At 42.9% G+C, this 27,513-nt stretch overlaps 1 protein-coding gene across 3 annotated transcripts in view; it reads left to right on the top strand.

The window, feature by feature from the left end:
* KCNIP2 (potassium voltage-gated channel interacting protein 2) overlaps positions 1-27,513 on the top strand; it is a 1,298,474-nt gene that overhangs the window by 943,141 nt on the left and 327,820 nt on the right. The window contains exon 1 of one of the 3 annotated variants that reach the window (XM_069239573.1): positions 26,414-26,596. The exons of the other annotated variants lie outside the window; for them this stretch is intronic. Coding sequence (XP_069095674.1) covers positions 26,494-26,596 — 103 coding nt within the window. The 5' untranslated portion in view covers positions 26,414-26,493. Of the gene's footprint in view, positions 1-26,413; positions 26,597-27,513 lie in introns of those variants that run through there. 3 annotated transcript variants of the gene reach the window in all.

The following is a 27,513-nucleotide window of genomic DNA, read 5'->3' as shown; positions in this document are numbered from 1 at the left end:
TAAGAATCAATAGTTGAACACACAATGACCTTTCAGTCACGAATAACCACAACAAACTAGTTAAGTGTTAGGATATTTATTGCCCTATTTGTTACAATCTAATACCATCTCTGTTAATCTCATTAGTAATCAATCTCATTAGTAACTCTTCATATTTTCAATTTGAACGCAATTAATCAATGCATAGAGAATATTATTCAGCATTGAGACACAGCATTAATATGAAGCAACTTAGCAAAGTCTCAGTAGTACATGATTCAACAAAGCAAGAACTCAGTCATTTGACTATTTGCACCGGGTAATTGTGAACTCCTTAACTAACCTCGAATTAGCATTAGCATGCTGGGCTTCATGCAAAACATTTTAGCAAACACAAATTTAGAAAACATCTAAACTATGGCCTCTGTCAAAATAGCAGTTGGTACCTAGAACGGAAAGGTAAACAGACAATTACATTTTTTGCATCAGATAGTTACCAATCCAACAGGTCAGCAAACAGCTTCAGTCTTTGTCCTCAGGACATCAGTCGATTAGCCATCGGCAGAGATAGAACGGGGCAAAGTCTCAATATAGCATAGCTAAGGAATAGGACTCTTCCCTCATATGGAGGAGAAGTAAGTATAAGGTAAATAGAGGATGGTTCAAAAGGTAAAGGACAAGCAAAAGAAGTGAAAAGTCTCTGTCTCTCTCTTTGTCTCTGCTCTGCTCTCAAAAGGTGTGGGTCTTTTTTCTCCTTGGGTCACTCCGTTAAATCAAATCTACCTAATTAGCTCATAATTCCTCATTGGGTAATAATTGGTGCATCTTTATCACTGTCCAATAATCCTTCACGCACTTTGCCAGAATTTTCCACAAACCACAGCTCTCATGTCACTGATTGGTCCATGTTATTGACGTCTTCATCGGTTAGAATGTCAGGTAAGAAAAGTTACACTTTGCGCTCCAGTCAGTGGCCTTGCACCTGTTACGAATTACACTGTTGCATTCAGCAAGAATGTCTCCTTGAGCAAGTCGGTTCTCATGAGAAAGAATTTACTACGCTACACACATCTAGCTTCTGGAAAAATACAGCTTCGTGTCCTTCAGGAAAACAGCACATTACACGTTTAGAAAATTCAGTTTAATACGAGACCAGGCAGCTAGGCCCAGACCCTCGCTAAGCTAAGGCCTAATGATTTAATGAGCAAACTCTTAATACATGACTCTAACTATGATATGCTAATACAAATTCAAAACATTAGTACATAATTAATTCAGCATTAATAACTTTCATTAGTCTTCGTATACGTTGGTAGCCACTCCCCGTGGGCACATTTCAAACTTGTGCATCATTTTCTATGTTAACACATTTTCTATGCAGTTTCATTACACAATACATTGCAAGCTTTTCATGTTAATATTGCTTTTGAAAAAAACACACTCCAACAGTGTGCGGAGATTTTCACTACTGCCTTTGTAACCTGTCTTGTTCTTCTTACTATTAAGAACCTTGAACGTCTGCAGCCAGTGCTGTACCCTTATTATGTTGTAGCAATGATTGGCAAAATATCTTTTAACTGTACAAAAGCTAAAAGGATTTGCATTGTTGATGCTTACTTGTCAGAGTGTTGGCTTTCTGAGATGGCCTCGTTTTGAGATATTTTGATCTGCCTACCGTAGTCTGCATGCTCTGGAACTGTGCACCCCTTTTGCAATCTATGCCTCCAAAAGGTCCCCAACTTCACACTTTCGCAAAACAAGAAGAGGGTGTTTTAAAGAGTTGTTTTGCGTATCTATTCAAAGAGTGTAATGTTGGGTGCACATTTGAAGACAATTGAGAGGCTCAGGCCAACAGTAGCAGGCAACGGCCCCATGCTTCAAAACCCCCTGCGTACATTGTATTCTTCTGCCTTCAGTAGGTGTAAAGTTTCACAATATGATAGCCCTTGTGTCTGGGCCAATTGTTGAATAACCTTCATCGCGCTGTAGGCCCACTTCTGAGGCTCAGGCCTATAACTCAGATTTAAAGATGTGTAACGGTGAATTCTGGGGATGTTTTTCACCTATAGATTCTGAGTGACATGGGATAAACAGCAAGAGCATAGCTTGATTTGTCTATATTATCATTCAGAACCTGGAATTGAAACATACTCCTGTGATTCGCTTTTTACCCACTCATAATTTTATGTCATGTCTGCCTCATGTTATACAAATTAGGCAGTGTACTATGAATACTCGTACCATAGAACATAATGTCATAGATATTCCTTCTAATAAAATCTCAAAATTATGCATTAAAAAGTAAGAGACCCTAGCCATGCACAGAGTGAGTCGTTTGCGTTCAAGAGACAATTCGAACAACGCTTTTAAAAACAATAAATTTATCAAAAGTCTTCGAATGTCACTTTTTACCAAAAGTTCAGAGAAGCCTAGCTTTCTTCATCAACTAGTTCCCAGTAGATTAGCAATATGTAGTTATGAAATAAACATGTCTGTATTCCTATGGATGCAGTCCCGGGACTGCAATGCATACACTTTAATCAGCAATGGAGTGAGCAAATTAGATCTTCTTAGAGAAGATTGATGTGATGTACATGCAACACGTTCATGTTCACAGCACTGCCGTCTGTGGGACGTGGATATCTTTTCACTTTGAATATTAAAATGTCACTCTAATGAATCAGTGGTCATTGCCTTCACACTGGCGCTTTCAGTAATTTATCAGAAGATGAGATGATGAGATGGACATTGAAGGGGGGTGTTCTCCTCATATTCTGTCTGACGATACTTATTTTACGTAGCTCCTTTTATTTTTATTATCGTTATTTTAAAAATGTTATTGAAAATTTAAAAAAAATATATCATATCAAGGCACACACAGGGAAAGTGGTTTGGCCGGGCCAGCTGGTTTAGAGGTGGAGAATGGCTGGGAAGACCGCCAGTTGCCATACTGAGTACGGCTGTCATATTGAGGAATTTGAGTAAATCAATGGACTTGTATACTGCTTTCTGCAACCACCAGTAGCTTCTGGCATTTCTTTACATGGAGGTGCAGATGCAGAGTGATTAAACCCAGTGCCGATGTTCTCAGAGATAATGATCCACAGCCATGGACCGTCCGAAGATTATATGTTTGGAAATGTAGGTATCGTAGAGGACACATAGACAGTAAAATCCTCAGAGTAGACGGACAGCAGTGCAGCACATGGTGATAGGTAGTGACCAGTGCTCAGTTTTAGCCAGCAGTTTCCGGTGCTCAGCACCAGCACTTAACTGTCAACACTAGCACATATGACAGTCTTCCACATGGTGGCGCTGTCTAATTTAGAAATTATCAGAAACACTTGTTTATAGGGGCTCTGCTCGGCTAAATCAGTGGTTTCCAACCTGTGGTCTGCGAGTGCTTAGAAAATTAAATAATATTAACCAATTGGGACTCCAGCTTTTAGTAATGACTCAGTAAGGGGTCCCCAGATTCCAAAAATGATTTAGTGGGGGTCCCTGGGATCCAGTAATGATAAAGTGGGGGGGTCCACAGAAGCCAAAAGGTTGAGAACCCTGGGTCGAAATTGTCACACTTCTAAGAGGATTATGATTAGCAGTTGTGTTGGTACTGTCATTGGCATTGTGTTGGTACTGGTATTGGCATTGACAATGGTGAATGGGTGGTGCAAGCATCAGTGGCCTCCTGACGAGGGCCCTGGCACATATGTTTTTTTTTTTTTTTTTTTTACAAATTAAACACTGATGGTGACTATCATCATTCTATGAAGTCATCATTGAACATGAAAACCTCTGATGTTTTTGTTGCTAATTGCTGGTGTATTGGGTTTTCTTGGCTAATGGATTGAGTATGTGAAATTATTTCCAACAGGAAATGGTACAGATATAATTGCTAATGTGGCATTGTGTTTCTTAGCTTAACATATGATGTTCTGTTGTCGCCATTGGCTTCAAGAAACTATAATGTCCTCTTTGCCTAGGTGGCAGAGGCTTCCTTCCAGATGGTATGATGGCCTTACCCCTGTGGACCTAAGATTTCATCATTGCCAACAAAACAGTGTTTTTGGCATGGTTGGCCGATGGTAATATACTAGGATGTCATCACTGTCTATGTAAAACTATCATGTCATCTTCACCAAGGTAGCCTTTTTTGGCTGAGCATCTGATGATGTCATATTACACAGTTGTAATTATAAAAAATGATGTATAGAGTTAATTAAAGCAATTTAATTATATTTTAATAAAATTGACTGTTACACGCAAAAAAATTTATTAAAATATGTTATACTTAAATAATAAATATGTATTATAATTATTTATATTTTTAACAATTTTTAATAATTTAATTTAACATTGTTTCCTATTGGGTTAAATTTAAGCCCCTAACTCCAATGTTTTTTGCTGGAGGGTGGTGAAGTACCATTGATTGGTCATCTGTGATACTGGATGCACTCCAGCTCTGAACTGGAGTAATTTTCTACTGTTTTGGATCCCTATTAGTAGTCGTACCTGTAGAAGTGCAGTTTGTGAATCGATCCTCCTTAATCCTCCCTAAACTGCTTCCATTTAATAGTAAGTGTGGCCCTTTTTCTAGCCACTCCCCTGGTCCCTCCCACATGTACAGCTAAGTAGTAAACGTACATTTGCAATGTTAACCCTATAGGAAAGATAGGAGGGGTGGAGATAGAGAGTTACACTCGTAGGTTTGTGAGTTGCATTTTGAGTATTTTAGTAGTAGCATTGTAGCATTCCTTCAATCAGGCTTATCAAACTTGTCATATTAGGAATCTTATTAAATAAACCAGGCAATTTTCTGAAAAATGCATGAAAATAATTTTCTAAAGCTGACTTCCTCTGGTTTTACAGTGGCGTTCGAGAATAACCACAAGCCAGGCTATACTTTAATCAGTTTCGTTCAATGACAGATTTATACATTTTTGTTTTACAAACTATGTCATCCAGGACTTTAATTTCTCGTGGTGCGTCATAGCTTCAAAGTAGTTGCATAGTGCAAATGAGACCTCCAGCCAGTCTAGGCCTTTTCTTTAACAGAACACTGCATGCTGGGCCTGGTAGTTTATATTTCTCTTTGTAACTGAGACAACGTGTCCCAGTCTAGAGAGTGTTGTTGCCTGCAAAACCATGTCTTCCTGAAAGAGACCACTTGCAGTCTATAACACATGAATTCCCAAGGGATGTCTCCTCAAATCCTGTTTAACACGGATTCCCAAGGGTTGTCTCCTCCAATCCTGTTCTCGAGTAGTGAACTGATGCCTCGCTACCTCACAGTCACTGATCAATATAGTCAGAAAAAGTGTTTATCCCTGAGCTCGGAAGGGTCGTTCACAACTGGTTCGACCTGGGCAGCAAAATGCATATCGGTGATTTCGAGTGTTTTATCTATTCCCTTATAAGTTGCTGAATATTTTGTTTTACACTTTTGAAAACAATCCCTAGACACCGTAATGAGAATCCATCTTTGCTGCAGTGCTCGTGTGCTGGCATTTATATTAAAATGTGAAAGCAAGGCTCTGCCAGAAAGTTAATTGACGTATACACCAGCATTACAACTTAGACTCGCGCAGGTGCTACTTTAAGTGGCTCTCAAGTCCATTAACAGAGTAGAGAAGGCGCTTCTGAATGAGCTATCCTCTCAATCTAATGTGATGCTCAGAGCAAACTATTTCTTATACTCTTGGGACCCGCAGAGAATCGCCACTCGCTTTTAAACCCACACGAATATCCCCCAGTTGAGAAGAAATCGTAGTCAGTTAACATCCCTCTCACTAAATTTCACAGATTCCCTCTCTCGTTCCCATTCGATCGTCATGAGGCCTCTCACTCAGAGTTTGTAAAGAGCAGGGCACAATGAAAACACCACATCAAAGCTTAAACATAACCTAAGTCCAGGACGAGTGACTCCTTGGGACTCCCCGAGTCCATCAACAGGCACAGGAGCATCAGTCCCCACCAGGCAGAGGAGACCGGTGCGCACTACAAGTCTCAATGCAGCACCAAGCTGTCAGGTCATGACAAATAAAGATCCAGACTGCGGCCTAAATCCATGAAGTCCCTGCTCAATAAGCTGTGCCGATAACCCTAGTGGTAGAAGCAGCCAAGTACTGGGAACCTTCCTGGTCCTAAAAAAAGAACTTTAATCAAGAGGACCTTCTTGACATTAGTCTCCCTACGAGAAAATGGCAAGTCGTCGTACTACTTATGTTTTGTCTTGTAGTGCAGTGCATTTATTAAGTGTTTCCTATCCCTGATGAGGAGCTGCAGCGCTTTACGCCAGGCGGCATGCTGGTCTGGAACCCCAAGGTTAGTTGTTCATTCAGTAGATATCAGCTATTATTGGTTATTGAGATTCGTCTTGTGCTCTCAAGGAAACCACAAAATGCATTGAATCCACTTTCCTATTTTAGTTTGTAGTAGTTATTAGTATTTAGGTGGGACCATTAGTAGGTGCAGATGTCGATGGCTGGTGGGGTTAATAGATGAGCTAGAGGATAGTAAGTGTTTTAAGCTAAAAAGGTGTGATTTTCAAAGAAAAAGTTGTGATCTTGAAATGAGGTATGAGAAATTTGCAGAAATACAATAATGGGTAGTAAGGCAAACATCATGCATGTGACATAGAGCAGGCTGTGCTTAGAGATAGGAGACACACAGAGGGTAGAAAGAAAAGAGAGAGTCATTTCAAAGAAGAAATAGTCCGAAATCCGAAGATTTAAGTGAAGGTCAGTTTTTTCATGCAGTATATTTTTAGGAAGATTGTAAAGGCTATTTTAGGTGGCATGCAATCTGAGGACTTAAAACTGGAGAAAGAAACACCATTATTTGCTTTGAGATAGTGTTGTATTATGCACTTTTGATGGCACTAGAATAATCAGGCCTACAGTCTTTCAATTGATAAGCTACTGCTAAACCACCATTTCAACAAGGACAGTTGATCTGCTCAAGAGTTGGAAGTGTAAAGTAATGACTGGTCACATTTAGGGAAGTATGAACAGCTTTTGGATGCGCTGAAAGGAAACAGTAACCTCATGATCAACATGGTAAGTAATGCATCATAGAAAATATGTTTCTGCAAATGCTGGAGTACTGTTTTATGATGTTCAACGTAAAGTTTTAGTTACTGCATTAATTAAAGAAGGGAGAGGCCCATTATGGATGTCCCAGGTTTAGCATGACACAGAATGAGGCTGAGAAAAGCCTCCCAGACAGTGGAACGGTACTGCCTGCGTCTTGTAGCTTGACGTTGGAGAACAGCCATTGAAGTCAGGGAGGATAGAGACCGGTATCTCCTTAGAAATTCAAGGAGGTTTTTTTAAAATAAAAGGACTGCTCATTAGTTGTTTTTTCCTGAGCACGGCAGGTTTGATAGATGGTAAGCATGAGGGTTGAGCCTGCAGTTTCTGTTGTTCGAGGTGAGGAAGTTGATGATAGCTAGGTGCACGCATCTCACACTTCATTGTGCTTTTGTTGTGGGTGGTCCAGACTGGAGTCAGCACCAGCGGTTCCTGCTGTGAGAAGCGTTGCTTCATGCAAAGACTGTGTCTTGGCAATCTGAATAACAAGAGAAGAAGGCTCTTTTTTCTATAAAGAAGCAGATCCTGAAACAATATGGGGCTGATTATGACTTTGGTGGATGGTTTACACCGTCCGCCGAACTTTCAACAGGGAGGTTGCCGCCATAAAGGCTACCTCCACGCCGGCCCCATTAAGAGTTTCCCACTAGGTCAGGGGACGGAAACCTAGGTTTCTGCCCGCTGGCATAGCAGGAAACAGCCTGCAGCATTGTCTCCGGCTCATAATCGAGCTGGCGGCAATGCTGTAGAGCGCACGGTGCACCAGCACCGACGCAATGATCACTGTCTACAAAGCAGAGAGGTAACATTCTGAGGATGCTGGCCAGGGTGGCCCCTGTACTGCCCATCCCAGGTGGGTTGTAATCCCCAGGGCAGCGCTTGCCTGGTGGATTAGGACAGCCGCCACCTGCAGACCGCCGAGATCTCTGATCCTAGCGGAGCTGGAAGTTCGAATATGAGCCGGAGACAATGCTGTAGGCTGTTTCCTACTATGCCAGCGGGCAGAAACTTAGGTTTCCGTCCGCTGAACTAGTGGGAAACACTTAATGGGGCCGGCGTGGAGGTAGCCTGTATGGCGGCAACCTCCCCATTGTAATGTGGTGGTCTGACCACCATCCATGAGTCTGGCGGTCTAGTGACCTCCAGACTCGTAATGAGGCCCTATGAGTCTAATGCTGCAGGAGCACATTGCACAAAGGTGGCCTTTCTCACGTAGTGCACAAAACCTTTTGCTCTCACAGACAGCACTTAGCACAGTATTAGTCAAACAGCAGAGCCAGTAACTACCTTCTGCCCAGCCCTGTACCTTCCTCATGTTCAGCCTTCATCAGATGACCATGATTCCCTTGCTGACCAAAAACATGCGTTATCAACATCATAAGGATGAATACTAAGTCAGTCCTGCTGGATGTTAAACATGCCCATTAGATGAACATGACAAATTGTCACTGCAATTGCATTAACCTACTACGCTCATATTTTTTTACATGCCCTGGTATCTGATCTCAGCACTGTCCCCTAAAATATAATGTTCTGTCCAAATATTTAAAACTGGTTTCTTTCCCTTGGCACACATTTTGAATTTCAATTCTTTGCAGCAGGGTACAGTACATCTGGCACTGTGTCACAAAATGCCCCAGGGGCACAATGGGTGTTTGTGCCTGCCTTGCACACCCATCAGCACTATGATATGACAGAGGGGGCCACAGCCACTTGTGTCCCCCTTCTATAATGCAGATAGCGCTGGTGAACATATAGCACATCGCTAATAGCTGGGGGGATCTCTCATTTGCATGCAGGGTGTGGCCTCATGCAAATGAGGGAATATATGTATCTCTTTGCCCACGCTGTATTATAGACTCAGTGCGCTCCCTTATGGTGGCCCTCTGGAGGGAGTGAAGGAAGGGAGTCCTATAAACCCCCAGACATCCTTTTGCAGTTGGCACGGTCACCTGCCTGGAAGGAGATCTCTCACCCTTCTTAAAAGTGCAGGTGGGTTGCGGCTTGCACATTGAAAAATGGAGCGGCTGCTTCAAAGCTGCTTCGTATTTCACTTGAAAGCGCTGCCGTGGGGTAACAGCAAGTTTGCGGCTGCCCTGGGGGAAGCACATTCATTCTAATACAGTGCACTCTCCTTGTTTGCACAGGGAACACCTTTCGAAGGGTGATCCCAGTGCAAACAAGGAAGATGCTCCGTATTTGTACCATGGCCCCAGATAGGCACTGCTGATTCCCTGGTTCAATATAAAAAAAAACATTACTGCTGTGACCTGGCGTTTTGTGTCAGTTGCAGTTTGTTCCCACATCCATGTGCTTGATTTGCTGCTATGGAGGAAAAGAGCTCCTGGGCACTGTGGAGGCTCTGAAGTATTGCAGTATTTCATTACCTACGCAGGCGAAATACCTATAAATCCCGTGGGTTTCAACGCAATATGTTTGGAAATGATGTTGCAAAGCGCACCTTTTGGCTTCAACCTTTCCAATAATTTCTTGGAAGGAGAAATACCAGAAGGCCTTGAATGGTGTCAGCCTACTCCCTATACTCTCTTAGTGCAAATTAACAATTCAAGATGGCTGCAAATTGCCCTAATCCTTGGTTGGAAGGAGCTCCATATCTTAGCCATTTGAACTGTGGACTTTCTTCCGCCTAATTTATTAAAAGCATCATATGTGCTTGACAGGGATATATAGTCAGAAAACTGAAGTGCAAGCAACCGTTTCTGAATAGAGGGTTTGAAACAAAGTCATATGACATGTCAAGTGAAGTCTCCGCGAATGGATTTAGGCATAGTTTGAAAACTTGGCTCTTTCAGCAAGCTTTTCCATAATACTTAGTGGCATGACTTTGATTCTATGCATCTAGTGTCCCTGGTGCTAGTGCGCACTACAAATTTAACATAACATCATGCATGTGCAGGAAATGATCTGAACCTCCAAGGCCATTAAGTAGTAATGCCTATCCTTGTGCTAAGAATAATGTGAAATTGTGTCTTTTAAGCAAGTTTTGTGCATTCTATAAAAACGTATCGATTTAAGGAAGGGAATTTGAAAATTCATCTGAATGCTTTTTTTTTTAAGTCGACTGAGCTATTATTTATTATTTTTCTGTGACCAAACCAAGATAAGGCGGAATCAGACATAAATTTGTTATCATTAAAATTTATTCAAGAACAGTTTCTGATATGTCATCATTTTGTATCCATGTACTGTGAGTTGAATTCGTTCCTAAACTTAGGCATGCTTTAAAGCAAGTCAATGTTATAGACCAGTGCTCTAAAAAGTATTTAACTTTCTAGAAAGTGGAAGTTAATTTACTATTTAACAGATAACAGTACAATTGCGGTCCACTCGTCATAATTTTCGCTTCACTCTTCCTCTTCTTAACCAAATCTTTTCTCCTCAGCATTGTTTCCTCCCATTGTTTACCCTCAAACTATTTTTCTTTTCACTGCATTTCCTGCACTTACTCGCACTTTACCTGTAAATCCCGCCCACTCCATGATTTCCAGTGGCATAATGCAAAATGAGCAGGGGGCCTAAATGTACATTGAGTCAAGGTATCTCACAGATATGAAATGCCCATGATGAGAAGGGGGGGTGACCTTCCTGCAGGGCTGGAGCTACGGGCCCCCCTTATGCATCTGGTGCCTCATGTCTCAACTCCATTCTTCTTGCAGAGATTCCTTCTTTCTGCATTTTTCATCTATGCCACTCAGTGTTTATCTTTTTTAGACGTTGCTGTTTTCAGTGAATTTACCAATTGCTATTTTCACCCAATCTTTTCTCGTTATCCCCAGCAGTTCATATTTTCTGTAATGGCCTCTTAAACTATTATTTATCGGGCTGCATTTCTTCTCTCTGCACTTCTTTTACCCTTGATACCCCTCTGCTTTATCTCTGTCGGCCTTTTGACTTCTCGACGTTTCTGCCCTTTCAAACTTTCCCATCTGCCTTTCCCTCCTTTTCCAGACTCAGCTCAACTGTTTCTTCCCCTCTGTCTTATGCCCCCTGTCTGGCATCTCTTACCACTTTCCTTCAGTTCTCCCGCACTCACAACACCTTTTCCAGAATTGATTATATTTTTGTCAGTAAAAACCTAGTTCATAGAGCCACTGATCCCACTATTGAACCTATTCTCATATTAGACTATGCGTGCATTAGACTATATATATCATCAATCGCTCATTCCAAACCCTACTCATGGAGAATAAACAATATATACTATCAGACCAAGATTCCAAAGACCCAATCTCTCGTTCTCTATCTCAATTCTTTCATAACAATAAAACTCCAGGTATGGATGTTGAATCAATCTGGGATGCAATGAAAGCGACTATCAGAGGAGAGATGCTTAGCACCATGGTGACAAAAAATGAACAGCAAAACGCAAGGCTGAATCATTTAGAAACACAGATTACAAATTTGGAGAACGATTGAAAACTAGCCTTAGAGTCCTCAACTACGGTCAGGATTAAGCATCTTAAGTATAAATATAACAACATTTTTTGTGAAAGAGGTAATGTCTGGTCTTCTAAATTCAAAGCCAAAAATCTACTGGAGCATAAAAACGCTGATAGACTTATAGCCTTTACTCTTAGATATTCTTCAAACTCCATTAAAATCCCAGCCATTAGAGATAGTAATGGCATACTACAGGTTGATCACTTAAAAATAGCAGGCAACTTCCATTCCTTTTATACAGATTTGTATAATCGACCCTCTGCAGAGTGTAAGGGTAGTGTGGAGGCTTGCATGGTGTTCTTGGACCCACTTTGGCTTCCCAGACTCACAGATAAGGACTTAGATGTTATTAACAAGCCAAATGGACAGGAAGAAATCACAAAAGCTATTAACTCCCTTAAAATGAAAAAAGCACCTGGTCCGGATGGATTTCCAGCCTTCTTTTATAAATGCTTTCAGCATACTCTACTACCCCACCTAACTTTCCTGTTCGATAAATTCAAATCTCTAGGAAAAATCTCAGGGCCAAACTCAGACGCTCATATAGTTATAATAACAAGAGAAGGTAAAGATCCGATGGAGATGAAAAGGTTTTGTCCGATATCATAACTCAATACCAACTATACAGTTTACACTAAATTGTTAGCTCCTAGACTAGAGAAGGTACTCTCCTCTCTTATTCATCCGTCCTAAACTAACTCTGTAAAGGGAAAACTGGCTGCAGACAAAATTAGAACTTTCTGCCATGTGATAGAAAAAGCTAAACAGGTTCCTTCTTCCACTATAGCCATGACCTTAAATGTGGAGAAGTCGTTTGATAAAGTCTCATGGACTTTCCTCAGGAAAGCCCTGGAAAACATTTGATCCTGGGGACTTTTTTATACGTATAGCTATCGCAGTTGTAGGAAGTTGGCTCTGTATGCACTATTTCAAAGTAAGGAATAGTATGCACAGAGTCCAAGGGTTCCACTTAGAGGTAAGATAGTGGCAAAAAGAGATAATACTAATGCTCTATTTTGTGGTAGTGTGGTCGAGCAGTAGGCTTATCAAAGGAGTAGTGTTAAGCATTTGTTGTACATACCCACAGGCAATAAATGAGGAACACACACTCAGAGACAATTCCAGGCCAATAGGTTTTTGTATAGAAAAATATCTTTTCTTAGTTTATTTTAAGAACCACAGGTTCAAATTCTACATGTAATATCTCATTTGAAAGGTATTGCAGGTAAGTACTTTAGGAACTTTGAATAATCACAATAGCATATATACTTTTTACATAAAACACATATAGCTATTTTAAAACTAGACACAGTGCAATTTTCAACAGTTCCTGGGGGAGGTAAGTATTTGTTAGTTTTTGTAGGTAAGTAAACCACCTACGGGGTTCAAGTTTGGGTCCAAGGTAGCCCACCGTTGGGGGTTCAGAGCCACCCCAAAGTTACCACACCAGCAGCTCAGGGCCGGTCAGGTGCAGAGTTCAAAGTGGTGCCCAAAACGCATAGGCTTCAATGGAGACGGGGGTGCCCCGGTTCCAGTCTGCCAGCAGGTAAGTTCCCGCGTCTTCGGAGGGCAGACCAGGGGGGTTTTGTAGGGCACCAGGGGGGACACAAGTTAGCACAGAAAGTACACCCTCAGCAGTACAGGGGTGGCCGGGTGGAGTGTGCAAACACACGTCGGGTTTGTAATTGAAATCAATGGGAGACCAAGGGGTCTCTTCAGCGATGCAGGCAGGCAAGGGGGGGGGCTCCTCGGGGTAGCCACCACCTGGGAAAGGGAGAGGGCCTCCTGGGGGTCACTCCTGCACTGGAGTTCCGATCCTTCAGGTCCTGGGGGCTGCGGGTGCAGGGTCTTTTCCAGGCGTCGGGATCTGAGAGTCAGGCAGTCGCGGTCAGGGGGAGCCTCGGGATTCCCTCTGCAGGCGTCGCTGTGGGGGCTCAGGGGGGACAACTTTGGTTACTCACAGTCTCGGAGTCCTCCCTGATGTCTTGTTTCTCCACAAGTCGAGCCGGGGGCGTCGGGTGCAGAGTTTCAAGTCTCACGCTTCTGGCGGGAAATGCAGTTGTCTTTAAGTTGCTTCTTTGGAAACAAAGTTGCAGTCTTGGGTGAACAGGGCCGCTGTTCTCGGGAGTTTCTTGGTCCTTCTATAGCAGGGCAGTCCTCTGAGGATTCAGAGGTCGCTGGTCCCTGGGGAAAGCGTCGCTGAAGCAGTGTCTTTAGAAGGGGGGAGACAGGCCGGTAGAGCTGGGGCCAAAGCAGTTGGTGTCTCCGTCTTCTCTGCAGGGTTTTTCAGCTTAGCAGTCCTCTTCATCTTAGGTTGCAGGAATCTGAGTTCCTAGGTCCTGGGGAGCCCCTAAATACTGAATTTAGGGGTGTGTTTAGGTCTGGGAGGGCAGTAGCCAATGGCTACTGTCCTTGAGGGTGGCTACACCCTCTTTGTGCCTCCTCCCGGAGGGGAGGGGGGCACATCCCTAATCCTATTGGGGGAATCCTCCATCTGCAAGATGGAGGATTTCTAAAAGTCAGAGTCACCTCAGCTCAGGACACCTTAGGGGCTGTCCTGACTGGCCAGTGACTCCTCCTTGTTTTTCTCATTATCTCTCCTGGACTTGCCACCAAAAGTGGGGGCTGTGTCCAAGGGGCGGGCATCTCCACTAGCTGGAGTGCCCTGGGGCATTGTAACACGAAGCCTGAGCCTTTGAAGCTCACTGCTAGGTGTTACAGTTCCTGCAGGGGGAGGTGTGAAGCACCTCCACCCAGAGCAGGCTTTTGTATCTGTCCTCAGAGAGCACAAAGGCCCTCACCACATGGGGTCAGAAACTCGTCTCTCAGCAGCAGGCTGGCACAGACCAGTCAGTCCTGCACTGAACAATTGGGTAAAATACAGGGGGCATCTCTAAGATGCACTCTGTGTGCATTGTTTAATAAATCCAACACTGGCATCAGTGTGGGTTTATTATTCTGAGACGTTTGATACTAAACTTCCCAGTATTCAGTGTAGCCATTATGGAGCTGTGGAGTTCGTTTTTGACAGACTCCCAGACCATATACTCTTATGGCTACCCTGCACTTACAATGTCTAAGGTTTTGCTTAGACACTGTAGGGGCATAGTGCTCATGCACCTATGCCCTCACCTGTGGTATAGTGCACCCTGCCTTAGGGCTGTAAGGAATGTTAGACGGGTGACTTACCTATGCCGTAGGCAGTGTGAGGTTGGCATGGCACCCTGAGGGGAGTGCCATGTCGACTTAGTCATTTTCTCCCCACCAGCACACACAAGCTGGCAAGCAGTGTGTCTGTGCTGAGTGAGGGGTCCCTAGGGTGGCATAAGACATGCTGCAGCCCTTAGAGACCTTCCCTGGCATCAGGGCCCTTGGTACCAGGGGTACCAGTTACAAGGGGCTTACCTGGGTGCCAGGGTTGTGCCAATTGTGGAGACAATGGTACATTTTAGGTGAAAGAACACTGGTGCTGGGGCCTGGTTAGCAGGGTCCCAGTACACTTCTCAGTCAAGTCAGCATCAGTATCAGGCAAAAAGTGGGGGGGTAACTGCAACAGGGAGCCATTTCTTTACAGCAGTCTACCACAAACCATCTGCACGCATCACACTTAATGGGCAGGTATCTGATAAATTTGTGTTAGCGCAGGGTACCAGACACCATTGTCCTCTTTCTCCCCTTCGTTATCTGCTTTCAATAGAACCTCTGCTTCAGGGAAAGCAATAATATAAAGAGTATGCCCTTAAAAAGTGGCCCAGAAGCTCTTGATATTATTTCCAAAGAATGCTGCGGTCTCCAGATAGTCTTTAAACAAGGAAAAAACAGAGATACTTCCCTTCAACATGCTTTGCCTACCATCCATAGCTACTCAGGCTAACCTAAAATGGCAGCCTACTGGATTAAAATACTTAGGTATTGAATTTTCAGACTCAATTAAAGCCACCAGAATGTACATAGAAGATACTCTATGACATGGTTAAATATTGTTGGCCCCACAAATTAATTTTTTCTCAGGCATGTTCTAGTTAATCTTTCTACCTCCTTTTACACTTCTGTTAATATGATGTTGTCACCTTTTATCTGGTATAATAACACAGCAAAGTTCTTGTTACGGAAACTCCAAACAAAAAATGTAAAGGTGGCCTGAGCATTTCAAATTTAAAAAACTAGCATATTGCCTTTTTGGCCAAACAAACTATTTGGTGGTTTGACCTGAATTTGCGTGGGTAGATTTTGAGTTCAATTTAGTTAGACCTCTTTCTGTTATTAGTACTTTTACAGATAAGCAGCTTAGGGTCCCTCACTCCTTTCAGATTATTAAATACTCAATACTGGCGATAGAATCGCTGCATAGATGCTTCATCCATAAAATAAAAGGTTCAGAATGTGCTACTTTGTGGTTCAATAGTGTCACTAAATTAGATCCTGTTTTTTATCCTTCTGGAAGGAATAGGCTGCTGTAGGTATACTTTATGATAGAGTTCTTGGGGATTACGATAATCCTCTCTCTTTTTCTATCTTGCCAAAGGAATCAGCCTGCAGCCATGTGAATCTTACAACCTCCTGAAACTTAAAGTCACATTGCTTGAGTTCAGGCATTCTCACACTGCGGACTACCTACTCTTCCTTTAATTCAAATATCATACCGCTTCCCAGATTGATATAATGTTGTAAAATAACTCCAAGTCAGGCATTGCACAGGCTTAACAAGTATGAGAGAACTCCTTCTCTCAATATGATATTGAACCCATTTCTTCGACCTCATGGGACAGAATCCGTAAATCCCTTCTGTATTTCAAAATATCGCCCTTAATCCTTCAGTGCAAGTATTGGACTACTTGTAGATCATTCTGACCTCCTGTGCAACTCTATAAACACTGATTAGCAGCCTCAGAAGCCTGTCGACATTGTGATTATCCTCAAGTAAGCTTGACCACTTACTATTTAACTGCAAATGTGTTAACCCTCTCTGGAGAGAAATTAGGGACACCTTGAACAATATATTTGACGTCAAACTCACCCCAAATCATCTAATCATTGCACAAGAGATCATAGCCTGCTCAGATGTCCCTCGATTAGACTCTCTAAACAATTGGGACCACTTCTTGATCAATATTTTACTGTATATCAGTATAAAAACCATCCTTTCCAACTGGAAACAATATAATAACCTCTCTTATAATACTTGGTGGGCCTGGGTATGTTTCATTAGAAGCTCAGACAACAGTTTACACAATAGTGACTTTAATAATAAATCTTCACGCTTATTGTGGTCTAAGCTAGACTTGTGCCTGAAAAAAATTAAACTTCATTGAGCTACATCCACCAACAGCATAGTCTCTTTGTCATTCAGTGCTTCAAAGTTCCTTTTTTTTTCCCTACCAAAGCATATTTTTATCCAAATTCTCCTTCCCTTCCTTTCCCCTTCTCTATTAGGCTCATTCTCTTCCTCTCTTTCTTCTCTATTCAAGGCTCAAGATCTATTTCCTATCATCTTATGGCAATTCGTTGAATTAGGTCGACACATTTGTAAAATGCTTCTGTTTACTGTACGTTTGTTTTCTTTTTTCCTCAGATGAAATAATAGTTAATTGTACAGTTAGTTGTTTGTCACATATTTTACTATTACTGTATTGCCTGATGCTGAATCTCTCCAATTAAAACTTCTTGAAATGAAAAAAAGGTCTCGATGATCATCGTCAGTCTAGCCCAGTGGTTCCCAAACTTTTTTGATCCCCGGCTCCTTTGACCTATTGGCTGTGTTGGCCACGGCTCCCCGTTATGTTACTTTTTTTGGCGGGTGGGGGAACGTAATCCCAGCCTGTACCTGTACCTACACTATTTACCGTTTGTCTTCTTTATTCTCTCCTTCACGTTGCTGAAAACCATTTATTGGAAACTATTTTTGTTATAGGGATATTATTAATGGTACTTTGGCGCCCTCCGCTGGTCAGAATAATTAATGCAGGGTGTTTTTTTCAATACCACGAGGAAAAGCTACCGATTCAAAGCACCTCCGAGTGGTTTCCAGACTGTGTGCGGCGCCCCTGGCTAGTTTTGACGGCGCACCAGGGAGCCGCGGCGCACAGTTTGGGAACCACTGGTCTAGCCTATGGACTATCTGGCAGTGCCCAAAGGACTTATTTGACAGACAAGTGTAAGGGCTGTTATTTTTGGCTGCCTGTGAGACAGTTTTATTGTCTGGTCAGCAGGTGTTTATGGTGGATTTCTCTAATATTACCACAAACATCCCCTGCAGGGAGCACAAATGCACTCACTTGCAAAACATCTATACAGTTTGTCTTTACAAGTTTAAGGGGGTCATTCCGACCCTGGCGGTCCATGACCGCCATGGCGGAGGGCGGCGGAAGCACCGCCAACAGGCTGGCGGTGCTTCCTGGGCTATTCTGACCGCGGCGGTGAAGCCGCGGTCAGAAAAGGGGAACCAGCGGTTTCCCGACGGTTTTCCCCTGGCCCAGGGAATCCGCCATGGCGGCGCTGCTTGCAGCACCGCCATGGGGATTCCGACCCCCTTCCCGCAAGCCTGTTTCTGGCGGTGTCCACCGCCAGAACCAGGATGGCGGGAATGGGTGCCGTGGGGCCCCTGGGGGCCCCTGCACTGCCCATGCCACTGGCATGGGCAGTGCAGGGGCCCCCTAACAGGGCCCCACAAAGATTTTCACTGTCTGCTTTGCAGACAGTGAAAATCGCGACGGATGTCACTGCACCCGTCGCACCCCTGCAACCCCGCCGGTTCCATTCGGAGCCGGCTTCCTCGTTGCAGGGGCTTTCCCGCTGGGCCGGCGGACGGCCTTTTGGCGGTCGCCCGCCGGCCCAGCGGGAAAGTTGGAATGACCGCCGCGGTCTTTTGACCGCGGTGCGGTCATTCGGCGGTAACCGCATGGAGGACGGCGACCGCCGCCCGCCGCGGTCAGAATGACCGCCTAAAACTCTCCTAATTTGCAAATGTGGGCCACTTTTCTAGCTATTTAAATAGCTAATGTGGACTACTTTTGATTTGGTGCCCAGTCCTTTTTTCTGTCCAAGTCGTACCTTGTTAATGATCGTTCGACTTTTCTCCTATATCTCCTCTCCCTTTCCACCATAGAAGCTGCCCTCTTTGCTGCCTCTCTCCTTCTCATCCTCTGCCCCCAAATCCTCCACTCTAGAAATTGTGCACTTGGTATTTGTGAGTCAGTACTGTACCGAAAGCTCGCTAGATTCCATAAACTGAAACATTTCACACTGTCCCATTGTGAAAGGTGGTGTTGATGCTAAGAAAAAACGATTTCAGACTGAAACAGCCCTTCATGTTTTTCTAAATGTATGAAACAATTATTTTACATGGAGAAAAATCTCTAATGAGGGTTCTTCAACGAACTGTTACCTTACTGGACTACTTTAACCCATTGCATCCTGGTTTTGGTGAATATATTTTTTTAAGACAAATGTGCATGCAGTTGGGGTGGAGATCCCTGCATAGTAAAGTATAGAAAAAAATAAAAAATGGATTGAACTCGAAAATTAATATATTTTTTAAATAAATGTTATTGTAAATTCATTGTATTTATTTATTTTATTATGTAGAACAAAATCAAAAAATTCGAGTCCGATAGTAACTTAATTTTGAATTAAAACATCAATAGACAATAATATATTAGATTAATATAAATCATTTTTCTTAAGTTTAAATTAAAAAATAATTTCTGACCTAACCAAATCTATTTTTTTAATATGCATAAATAATGATTAAAAGTGATGTATATAATTAATTAAAATTAATGTAAGTATTTTAAAAAAGTATTGCTACAATAAGTTTCACATTTAAAATAATTCATTAATATTTTTTAAAATCAACCAATGCATGTTTTTGTTTTTAGATACGTCTAGCATGAAATTATATTTATTTAAAGTGTAACTATTTTGAATAATTCAACTTAATTTAACATGAGTTCCTATGGGTTTTTATTGCAGTATCAGTGGTTGGCCATGAGTGATGCTGGACTGTTGTAACTTACTCTCAGATTGTGTGAATAGCGCAAAGTGGTAAAGTTACTCAAAAGTTTTATTTCACTTTAATGAACCAGTAGCTGAGTCTGTGCGTTCCACAGTTTCCAACTTGCCCATTACAGCATAGCTAGGGTGGAGATGATGCTGATAACAATGCTTAAGGGCCACCATCATCGGAGAAATAATGTTGTGTGGGAAGCTATGTACAGCATTTTAATACGATATGAAGTTGGAACCAGATGTAAAGCGTCATTGTTTCATGACAAAAACTTGCACACTTGGCTGTAAATAGGGGTGGGGATGAGGGTCTTGTTTGCCTACACCATGTGGTTCCTACAAACCTCAGTAAACTGCTCCTCTTGGTTGGAAGCCTTGTCAGTGCGTTTTTTCAATACCTTTCACTACTAGAATTGGACTGAAATAAGCCCGCTTCTAGGTGCTTCCACTGTGTGCAGATAAGAACATACATGCCAAAGTAGCCTGCAAGGTCTTTTCTCTGGACAGTTGATAGTGGGTAGTAGCCATGGTGGAGCCTGATATTTGCCATTCTTCTCCCAGGGCCTAAGCTATTATTTCCTTCCAGCCGATAACTAAATAACTCCCAGTCTACTCTTGTCTCTGATATCGAGTAGTCAAGGTTTGCCTTCATGTGACTTTAGAGGGATTCAAACTCACATAAATAGTAACACAAATAATCACACTTGAAAAACTCAGTGCCTAGTCACAGCTTTATCTTTTAAAGACTCCGGGGGCCTTATTTATTCGACAGTATGACATGAAATCAAAAAAGGGTTCTGCGACTCAAAGCTGAGCGCAAACAGTGTCCTGTGACATATTGATGAAAAGCTCGACACCCTGGGAAAGTCGTAAGGCAAGAAAGCAAGATTAGGATTTGTGTACAGCATGGTACACCACATCCTCTGCAAAAGGACTGGAAGAGAAGAAGGAGAGGTGGAGAGAGAAAACACAGAAATAAGGGCTGAGAGAACAAAACGAATGGTGAAGTCTGTGACGGAAATCGTTGTAGGAAAATTGGAGCGGGAAACGAGACAAAGTCTGAGTGGAGAGTAAGAAGTTGTAGGGTGTGAAGGGAACAAAAGAATGGGGGATGGGCAAAGTTGAAAACATAATAAGAGAATAAGGGTCAATAAGAAAAATAAGGGAGAAGAAGAAAGTGGAGTAAAATGAGGCACAAATGCTGGCTTTGAGAAAACTGAGGTGAGTGGTGAAAACGTGAAGAAGGGCTCAGCGGAAGAAATGATTGGCGGACACAAAAATAGAGAAAAACAAGGGAAGACTAAGGTGGAAAAGAGGGAAAGACTGGAGTAAAAAAGAAGAACCTGGGAGAGGAAAAGAAGTAAGAAGTGTAAAAAAATAGAAAATGAAAGAAAAACAGCTAACGAAAGAAAACGACAGAGGTGAGGAAAAGAGAGGATCACTGGCAGGACAGGAGGAAGGAGTGGCAAGCTGGGAGTGGGGATATAGCAGAACAAGAGGTGAGAAGTTGAAAAAGAGGTAAGAAGAGCAGAGGGGTGGAGATAAATGAATGAAAGACCATGATTAAGGTAAGTAAGGAGGTGAAGCATGGACGTCATTTAGGGGTCACTAGGGGTCGCAGCTGCGATTCCTAGCTTGCCCCTTGTGACCCCTGTCCTCAGAGGTAGCAAAATCAGTGCCAAGAGTACAGGAGTAGCTTGCTTTTCCAGTGTCTCACTATAAACTATTTTTTTGCTCATTTCTATTATTACTCTGATGGGTAATACTCTATTATTCACTATTAGTGTAGTAAAAAGTGAAACAGCAGGATCTAGAACGGTCCTTCACTAGTATTTAAGGTAATAAAATGGTTTTAAATGTATATTGTGTGTGCATGTGGGTGAGAGTGAATTTGTCTGAGAGAGTGAACATTTGTGAGCATTAATTTTTGTATGTGGGGCCATGTGTGTGTGAATGAGTAAATATAAGTGATTAAGAGTGAGTGAAAGAATGTGAATGAGTGAGACTAAGAGTGAGTGCAAGTCACCGAGTGAAAATGAAGGAGTGCAAGGGAGCACTGAACAAGACAGTGTGAATGAATGAGTGTAAGTGAATGTAGGTAAGCATACATGAGAATATGTTATGCTTTCAAGCTTGATCAAAGACCTGGCGTGATTCTTGGCTTATGGAAACACCATTGTTAAAATACTGTCACTGGTATACTAAAGTCAATAGTTTCCCACTGCAAAATGCTAGTGCTGGCCACACTATAGGTCAATTTTGGAATGGGGCACCCCACACAAAAATGCCAGCACTGGCATATTGGAGAAAAGTGTCGGCATAGTTGACGCCTGGGTCAAAATCCTGGCGTTGACACACTGGAGGAAATTCTTTGGCATATAGGAGGACAACGTTGCATATATCAGGGGGCCACCCATGATAAAATGTGGTCCACAACATACCAGACATAACTTTTTACATAAGGTCCCCCCATAGTACATGGACAGCAGTATTAGCAAATTTCTGACACCAGCATATTGTATGTTATACTTTGGCAAAAGGGGCACCCATAGCAAAATGCCTTCCTAGTATTGGAAGTCATTTTTCACATGGGAGCACACATAGGATTTTTTTAAAACATAATTGGTTCAACTCATTGGGAATGTCAGATTTTAATAGATTGGCACACCATGAAAGGGCCTGAAATACACTTTTGGAGCCCATTTGTGTTTTCAAATGTTACCAAAGGAGAGAAACTTGTACCTTTCAATCTCCACTAAAAGACATCAGACTTACTTTGCTTGCTCACTACAATTCAGAAAACTGTTCCCTTAACATGTTTTACATAGATGATATCCAAATCTGGACATTTGTTTGTGTTATATTAATCATCCAATTATTATGGAACTTCACCAGTTTAAATTACTGTGATGTCATCTGGATTAAGGTCATGTGACATCACTGCCTAGGAAGATGTAATGTCAAAGGTCATATGATGTCACTTCTTGTGACATCATTAAGGCCCAAAAGGTATATGATGTCACTTCCGCCGCCCCTAGCATTTTGATGAATTGACATCCATAAGGTGAAGAAATGACAAAAGCTGAGAGGAAAGAGTGGAAGAAGGGTTGGTGAAACATCTCTTGTTTTATCACATATGTAGTTGTAAGTAAGCCCCTAGTACTGATTAAACAATGGTTTGCAAAAGATCATGAACTTTGAAGATTAGCCCTCTCTCAGATCTCACGAAAGCTGCCATGGACACAAGAGGGTAGGTTAGGGTTATGTCATATATATGCAAGCTGGTTAAACGGTGGTGTTAGGCTTTCCATCCTTGGCATGGTCTCCCTTAACTTTTGCCTCTGATTCCCAGGTTATTGATGTGTGCAGGACTCTGATTTTGCTGTTTTTGTTACTCTGGGCATTTTACCACTGCTAACCAGTGCTAAAGTGCAAGTGCTCCTTTACAAAATGCGTATGTAATTAGTTTATCGATGATTGTCATATTTGATTTAGTAGTAAGTCCCTAGTACAGTGCACTAGAGGTGCCAGGGCCTGTAAATCAAATGCTACTAGTGGGCCTGCAGCACTGATTGTGTCACCCACATAAGTAGCTCTGTAATCATGTCTCAGACCTGCCACTGCAGTGTCTGTGTGTGCAGTTTTAACTGTAAATTCGATTTGGCAAGTTTACCCACTTGCCAGGCCTAAGCCTTCCCTTTTCTTACATGTAATACACCCCTACGGTAGGCCCTAGGTAGCCCCAATGGCAGGGTGCAGTGTATGGTTAAGGTAGGACATATAGTAATGTGTTTTACATGTCCTGACAGTGAAATATTGCTAAATTTGTTTTTCACTGTTGCAAGGCCTGTCCCTATCATAGGTTAACATGGGGGATACCTTTAATTATGATATAAGTGTAGATTCCCTTTAGAAGCGGATGGACATGTGGAGTTTGGGGTCTCTGAGCTCACAATTTAAAAATACGTCTTTTAGTAAAGTTGATTTTAAGACTGTGTGTTTGAAAATGCCACTTTTAGAAAGTGAGCATTTTCTTGCTTATACCATTTCTGTGACTCTGCCTGTTTGTGGATTCCCTGTCTGGGTCAGTTTGACAGTTGGGCTGGTTGCACCTCACCCTAGACAGTGACACAAAAGGGAGCTGGGGTGTAGACTGCATTTCCTGATGAGCCATCTGTGCTAGGAGGGAGAGGAAGAGTGGTCACTCACACCTGAAAGGGCTGTGCCTGCCCTCACACAATGCAGTCTCCAACCCCCTGGTGAGTGTCAGGGGCCTGGCCTGGGCAAGGTAGGATTTCACATTCAAGAGAGACTTTGCTTTGAAGTAGGCCTACTTCAAAGGAGAAATTGGGTATAAGAAGGGTACCCAAAACCACAGACTTTAGAACACTTCTGGAAACCAAGAGGAACCTCTGCCTGGAGAAGAGCTGAAGAGCTGAGGAAGAAGAGCTTCCCTGCCTGTGACTGTGCTTTGTGGAGCTATCCTGCAGTTGCTGCTTCTGCCAGAGTAAGAGGGCAAAGACTGGAATTTGCGTGCCTTCCATCTTGTGAAGATCTCCAAGGGCTTGATTTAGAGCTTGCCTCCTGTTGTTTGAAGTCTCAGGGACAGCAAAGACTTCTCTCTGCCAGCACCTGGAGTGTCTGGAGTGACTCCTACTCTGCCAAGTGGTGCCAATCCAGTTCATGGGACCATGAAAGGAGAAACTGGCGGCCTAATAGGAAGAAATCCACGCACAGAATGCCGTACGGGGAAAAGATCGACGTGACTCTGATCTGCAGCTGAAAAACCAACGCACTGCCGGCTTCGCGGCTGAGAATCGACGCTCGGAGCTGGAGAAACGACGCGCAGCTTCGCTGACGGAGGCTGGGAGATCGCAACCCACGCTGAGTGGTTTATTGGATCATCGTGCGGCTGGATTTCCGACGCAAGTACCGCTGGGCGGGTAAATGCAAGGCAAGGCCTGCCCGGACCCGAGAGTGCTGACCGGATCGATGCATCGCTCTCCTGCGGAGAGAAGAAACGGCGCGCCCAAACCGATGAAAGGAGAAACGATGCAAGGTCTCGCTCGTGAGTGAAATCGGCGCATCACAAGCTCTTTTTGACGCACACTCACCTGTGCAGGGTAATTTTTGACACACCCAAGGTACATTTTCATGCTAACAGTGTTAGTGTGTGTTTAAAACTACATGAAGACTCTTTTTGCCTTTTAATTGATAACTTGACTTGTGTATTGTGGATTTTTGACGTTTTGGTCTTGTTTTGTTTAGATAAATATTTCCTATTTTTCTAAACCTGTGTTGTGTCATTTTGTAGTGTTTTCATTAAGTTGCTTTGTGTGTTGGTACATATACTTTTCACCTAGCACTCTGGCGTTAAGCCTACTACTCGTGCCAAGCTACCAAGGGTGTAAGCAGGGGTTTGCTGAGGGTGATTCTCTTTTACCCTGACTAGAGTGAGGTTCCTTGCTTGGACAGGGGGTAACATGACTGCCAACCAAAGACCCCATTTCTAACAGGGGTTATACCAGGAAAAATTTGCTTAAAAGAACCCCAAATTAGATGGAAAAGTTTTAAGGTCAAACCCTGCCTGATGGTACACATCTTTATTCTTTTTGAGTGATATTGCAAGGGAGTTCCCAGCTGAGATGTAAAGTGTGTGTTTCAAAAGGACAGTTGTAAAAATTTGCGTTATCTGCAGTTTGGAAATTACTAAAATCTACATTTTGGAAGCCATTTTTTTACCTTTTTATAGCAGCCTATCTTATACTGTTAAATGCTAGTTTGAAATAATGACTTAGCCATTCACAGTGGTTTCTGTTACCGACTGGGACTTCGTAGCACTAAATATACAGAAGTCTCTATTCTCCACTCCAACAACCAGGTTTCCATTCTGTGGCTCTCTGGTTACAGACACAGACCGCTCTGTGCAGTGAATTAACCAATAGAGGTTTCATAATGTACAATGGTGTATTTCCCTCTGATTACCTTGACTCGTATTTGTTTTCATTTAAGCTGTGCTTATTTTGTATGTACTTACATGAAGGTGAAAGATCGAAACAAGTAACAGAATATTTTGTTTTGATAGCTACGTCTTTGATTCCGCCCCACGCTCACTCACCCCTCCCTATTTGTACCCAACATCAGAGTCCCATACTTTTTTAATGCACTATAACCAACCGCAATTGCTGGAGTGCCTAAAGTGCTAATTTATAGAATAGCTCCTTGTGCAAAGCACGCCTGTTACACAGAACCGCACTGCACAGTTGCACAGGGAGTCGAATTCCCGCCTATGCCCTGGTGAGTGCCTAAAACAATTATTTTCTGAGTGCTTTGAACAGGGCACGGGTGTTTGTTTTGGTTTTCTTGTAAGGCATTTTAACCCAGCTTTGCCTGTCACTAAATGTGAGGAGAGAACTCTTAACATCAATCAGTGGTCGTCTTGGCAACTGCATTAAGCAAATCAATGCTGGAAGTGTCATTGGAGTGAGAGGGCATGCCTCTCTCTTCTCCCCCCTCCTCGGTGACTGCTCTCCCAAGCACGCTGTAGACAGCCAAACTCCACCAAGGTGCGGTGGGAGCGGCAGACGCTTGGCTGGCTCCAGCCTCCCTGCATCAGGACCCACATACGCATCCGCTCTCCTTCTTTCTAAGTGCTTAGGGTCTGGCAAACTGCAGATGTTGCTTTCTGCCAGACCCTAGCCTTCTCTTTCTTCTCGAGGCTACTCACGCGGACATGTGAGGAAGTTTAACAGGCGCTCTGGCTTTTCCCTTGCTCATGTTCGGGGCTTCATTTGCTCCGTTTTTCGGAGTTTTTTGGTTTCAATGGTGCTCCACTTCACCCTGCCTTGGCCGAACTCTGTGGATAAGCTGGCTTCTGAAGTTTGGGAGGTCTAGCGGGGACAAGCGGAGGGCCCCTCTCGACGCCACGGGCGGCGCGAGGCCATGACCCCCGTCCACCATGAACCTGGAAGGTCTTGAGGTGATTGCAGTGCTGGTGGTTTTGGTTCTGTTTGTGAAAGTTCTGGAACAGTTTGGGCTCTTCGAACCTGTCGCACTGGAAGGTAAAGTGAACCCTACACTGAGGTGCGCTAAATATTGCTTCTTTGATTGTGAAAAGTGTGTTAGTGGTTTGTTTTCGTAGGTTCGGTGCGCTTCCTAATGGTATTGTACCTTAATAACATGGTCAGAATGTCATCTGGCATAAATATCGTGGCTTAAATATTGTTTACAAAAAACATTTTAGCAGTTGAGTTCATAATAGGAATTCTGTACCGAATGGGTCGACAATTTGGAAAACATTATGCAGGACAAGATGGCTAGAAGACAACATCTCTCCATCTAATGTTCTGTCATACAATTGTTTGTAAATGTACAAGTGCCGGACATCATATTATGCATACTTTCAGAGTATGTCTTGCGCAATTAGCAGCACAGCAAAACGGCAGAATTTTGTCTTCATTTGATCATTTATGCTATTGTTATACATTCCCATGATGTTATCATCGCTTTTTACCAATTCTTTTATGGTACAGCGGGAGCTTTCTGCGCGTTCCATCATCTTAAACGTTTCTAGCACAATAAAAAGAGTTTTCAGTAACTTGCACTCTTGTCTGAAAAGTGATTCCCGCTAAAGGAGAACTGCATCTCTGGAGAGGACGCGTGACAAGAAGCCTTTTTGCAGAGTTATGGGCAAAAAATACATATTAGCAATGATGGGCGGGCCCGTGAAGGTGGAAGCTCAGTCTTATATCAGGCCAAGGGGTCTGTCACTGGTTCGTCCACAGAATATGCACAATTCTTTCAAGGGCATTGCTAACTACTTACAAGAGGAAGTGTGATGCTAACTAATTGGTCAGTGCTGACTGGTGGTAACTGCTAGCAAGAGCAGTGCTGGCAGAGAACACGTCAGTAACGACCGTTAACAAGGGCTAGTACTAGCTACTAGAAACTGCTAGCAAGAACCCTACTTACTGCTTAC

This window comes from Pleurodeles waltl, chromosome 6 (assembly GCF_031143425.1).
Source record: "Pleurodeles waltl isolate 20211129_DDA chromosome 6, aPleWal1.hap1.20221129, whole genome shotgun sequence".
NCBI classification, from domain to species: domain Eukaryota; kingdom Metazoa; phylum Chordata; class Amphibia; order Caudata; family Salamandridae; genus Pleurodeles; species Pleurodeles waltl.
Note: the sequence above shows the minus strand (reverse complement) of the source record. Positions and strands in the feature narration are given on the sequence as shown.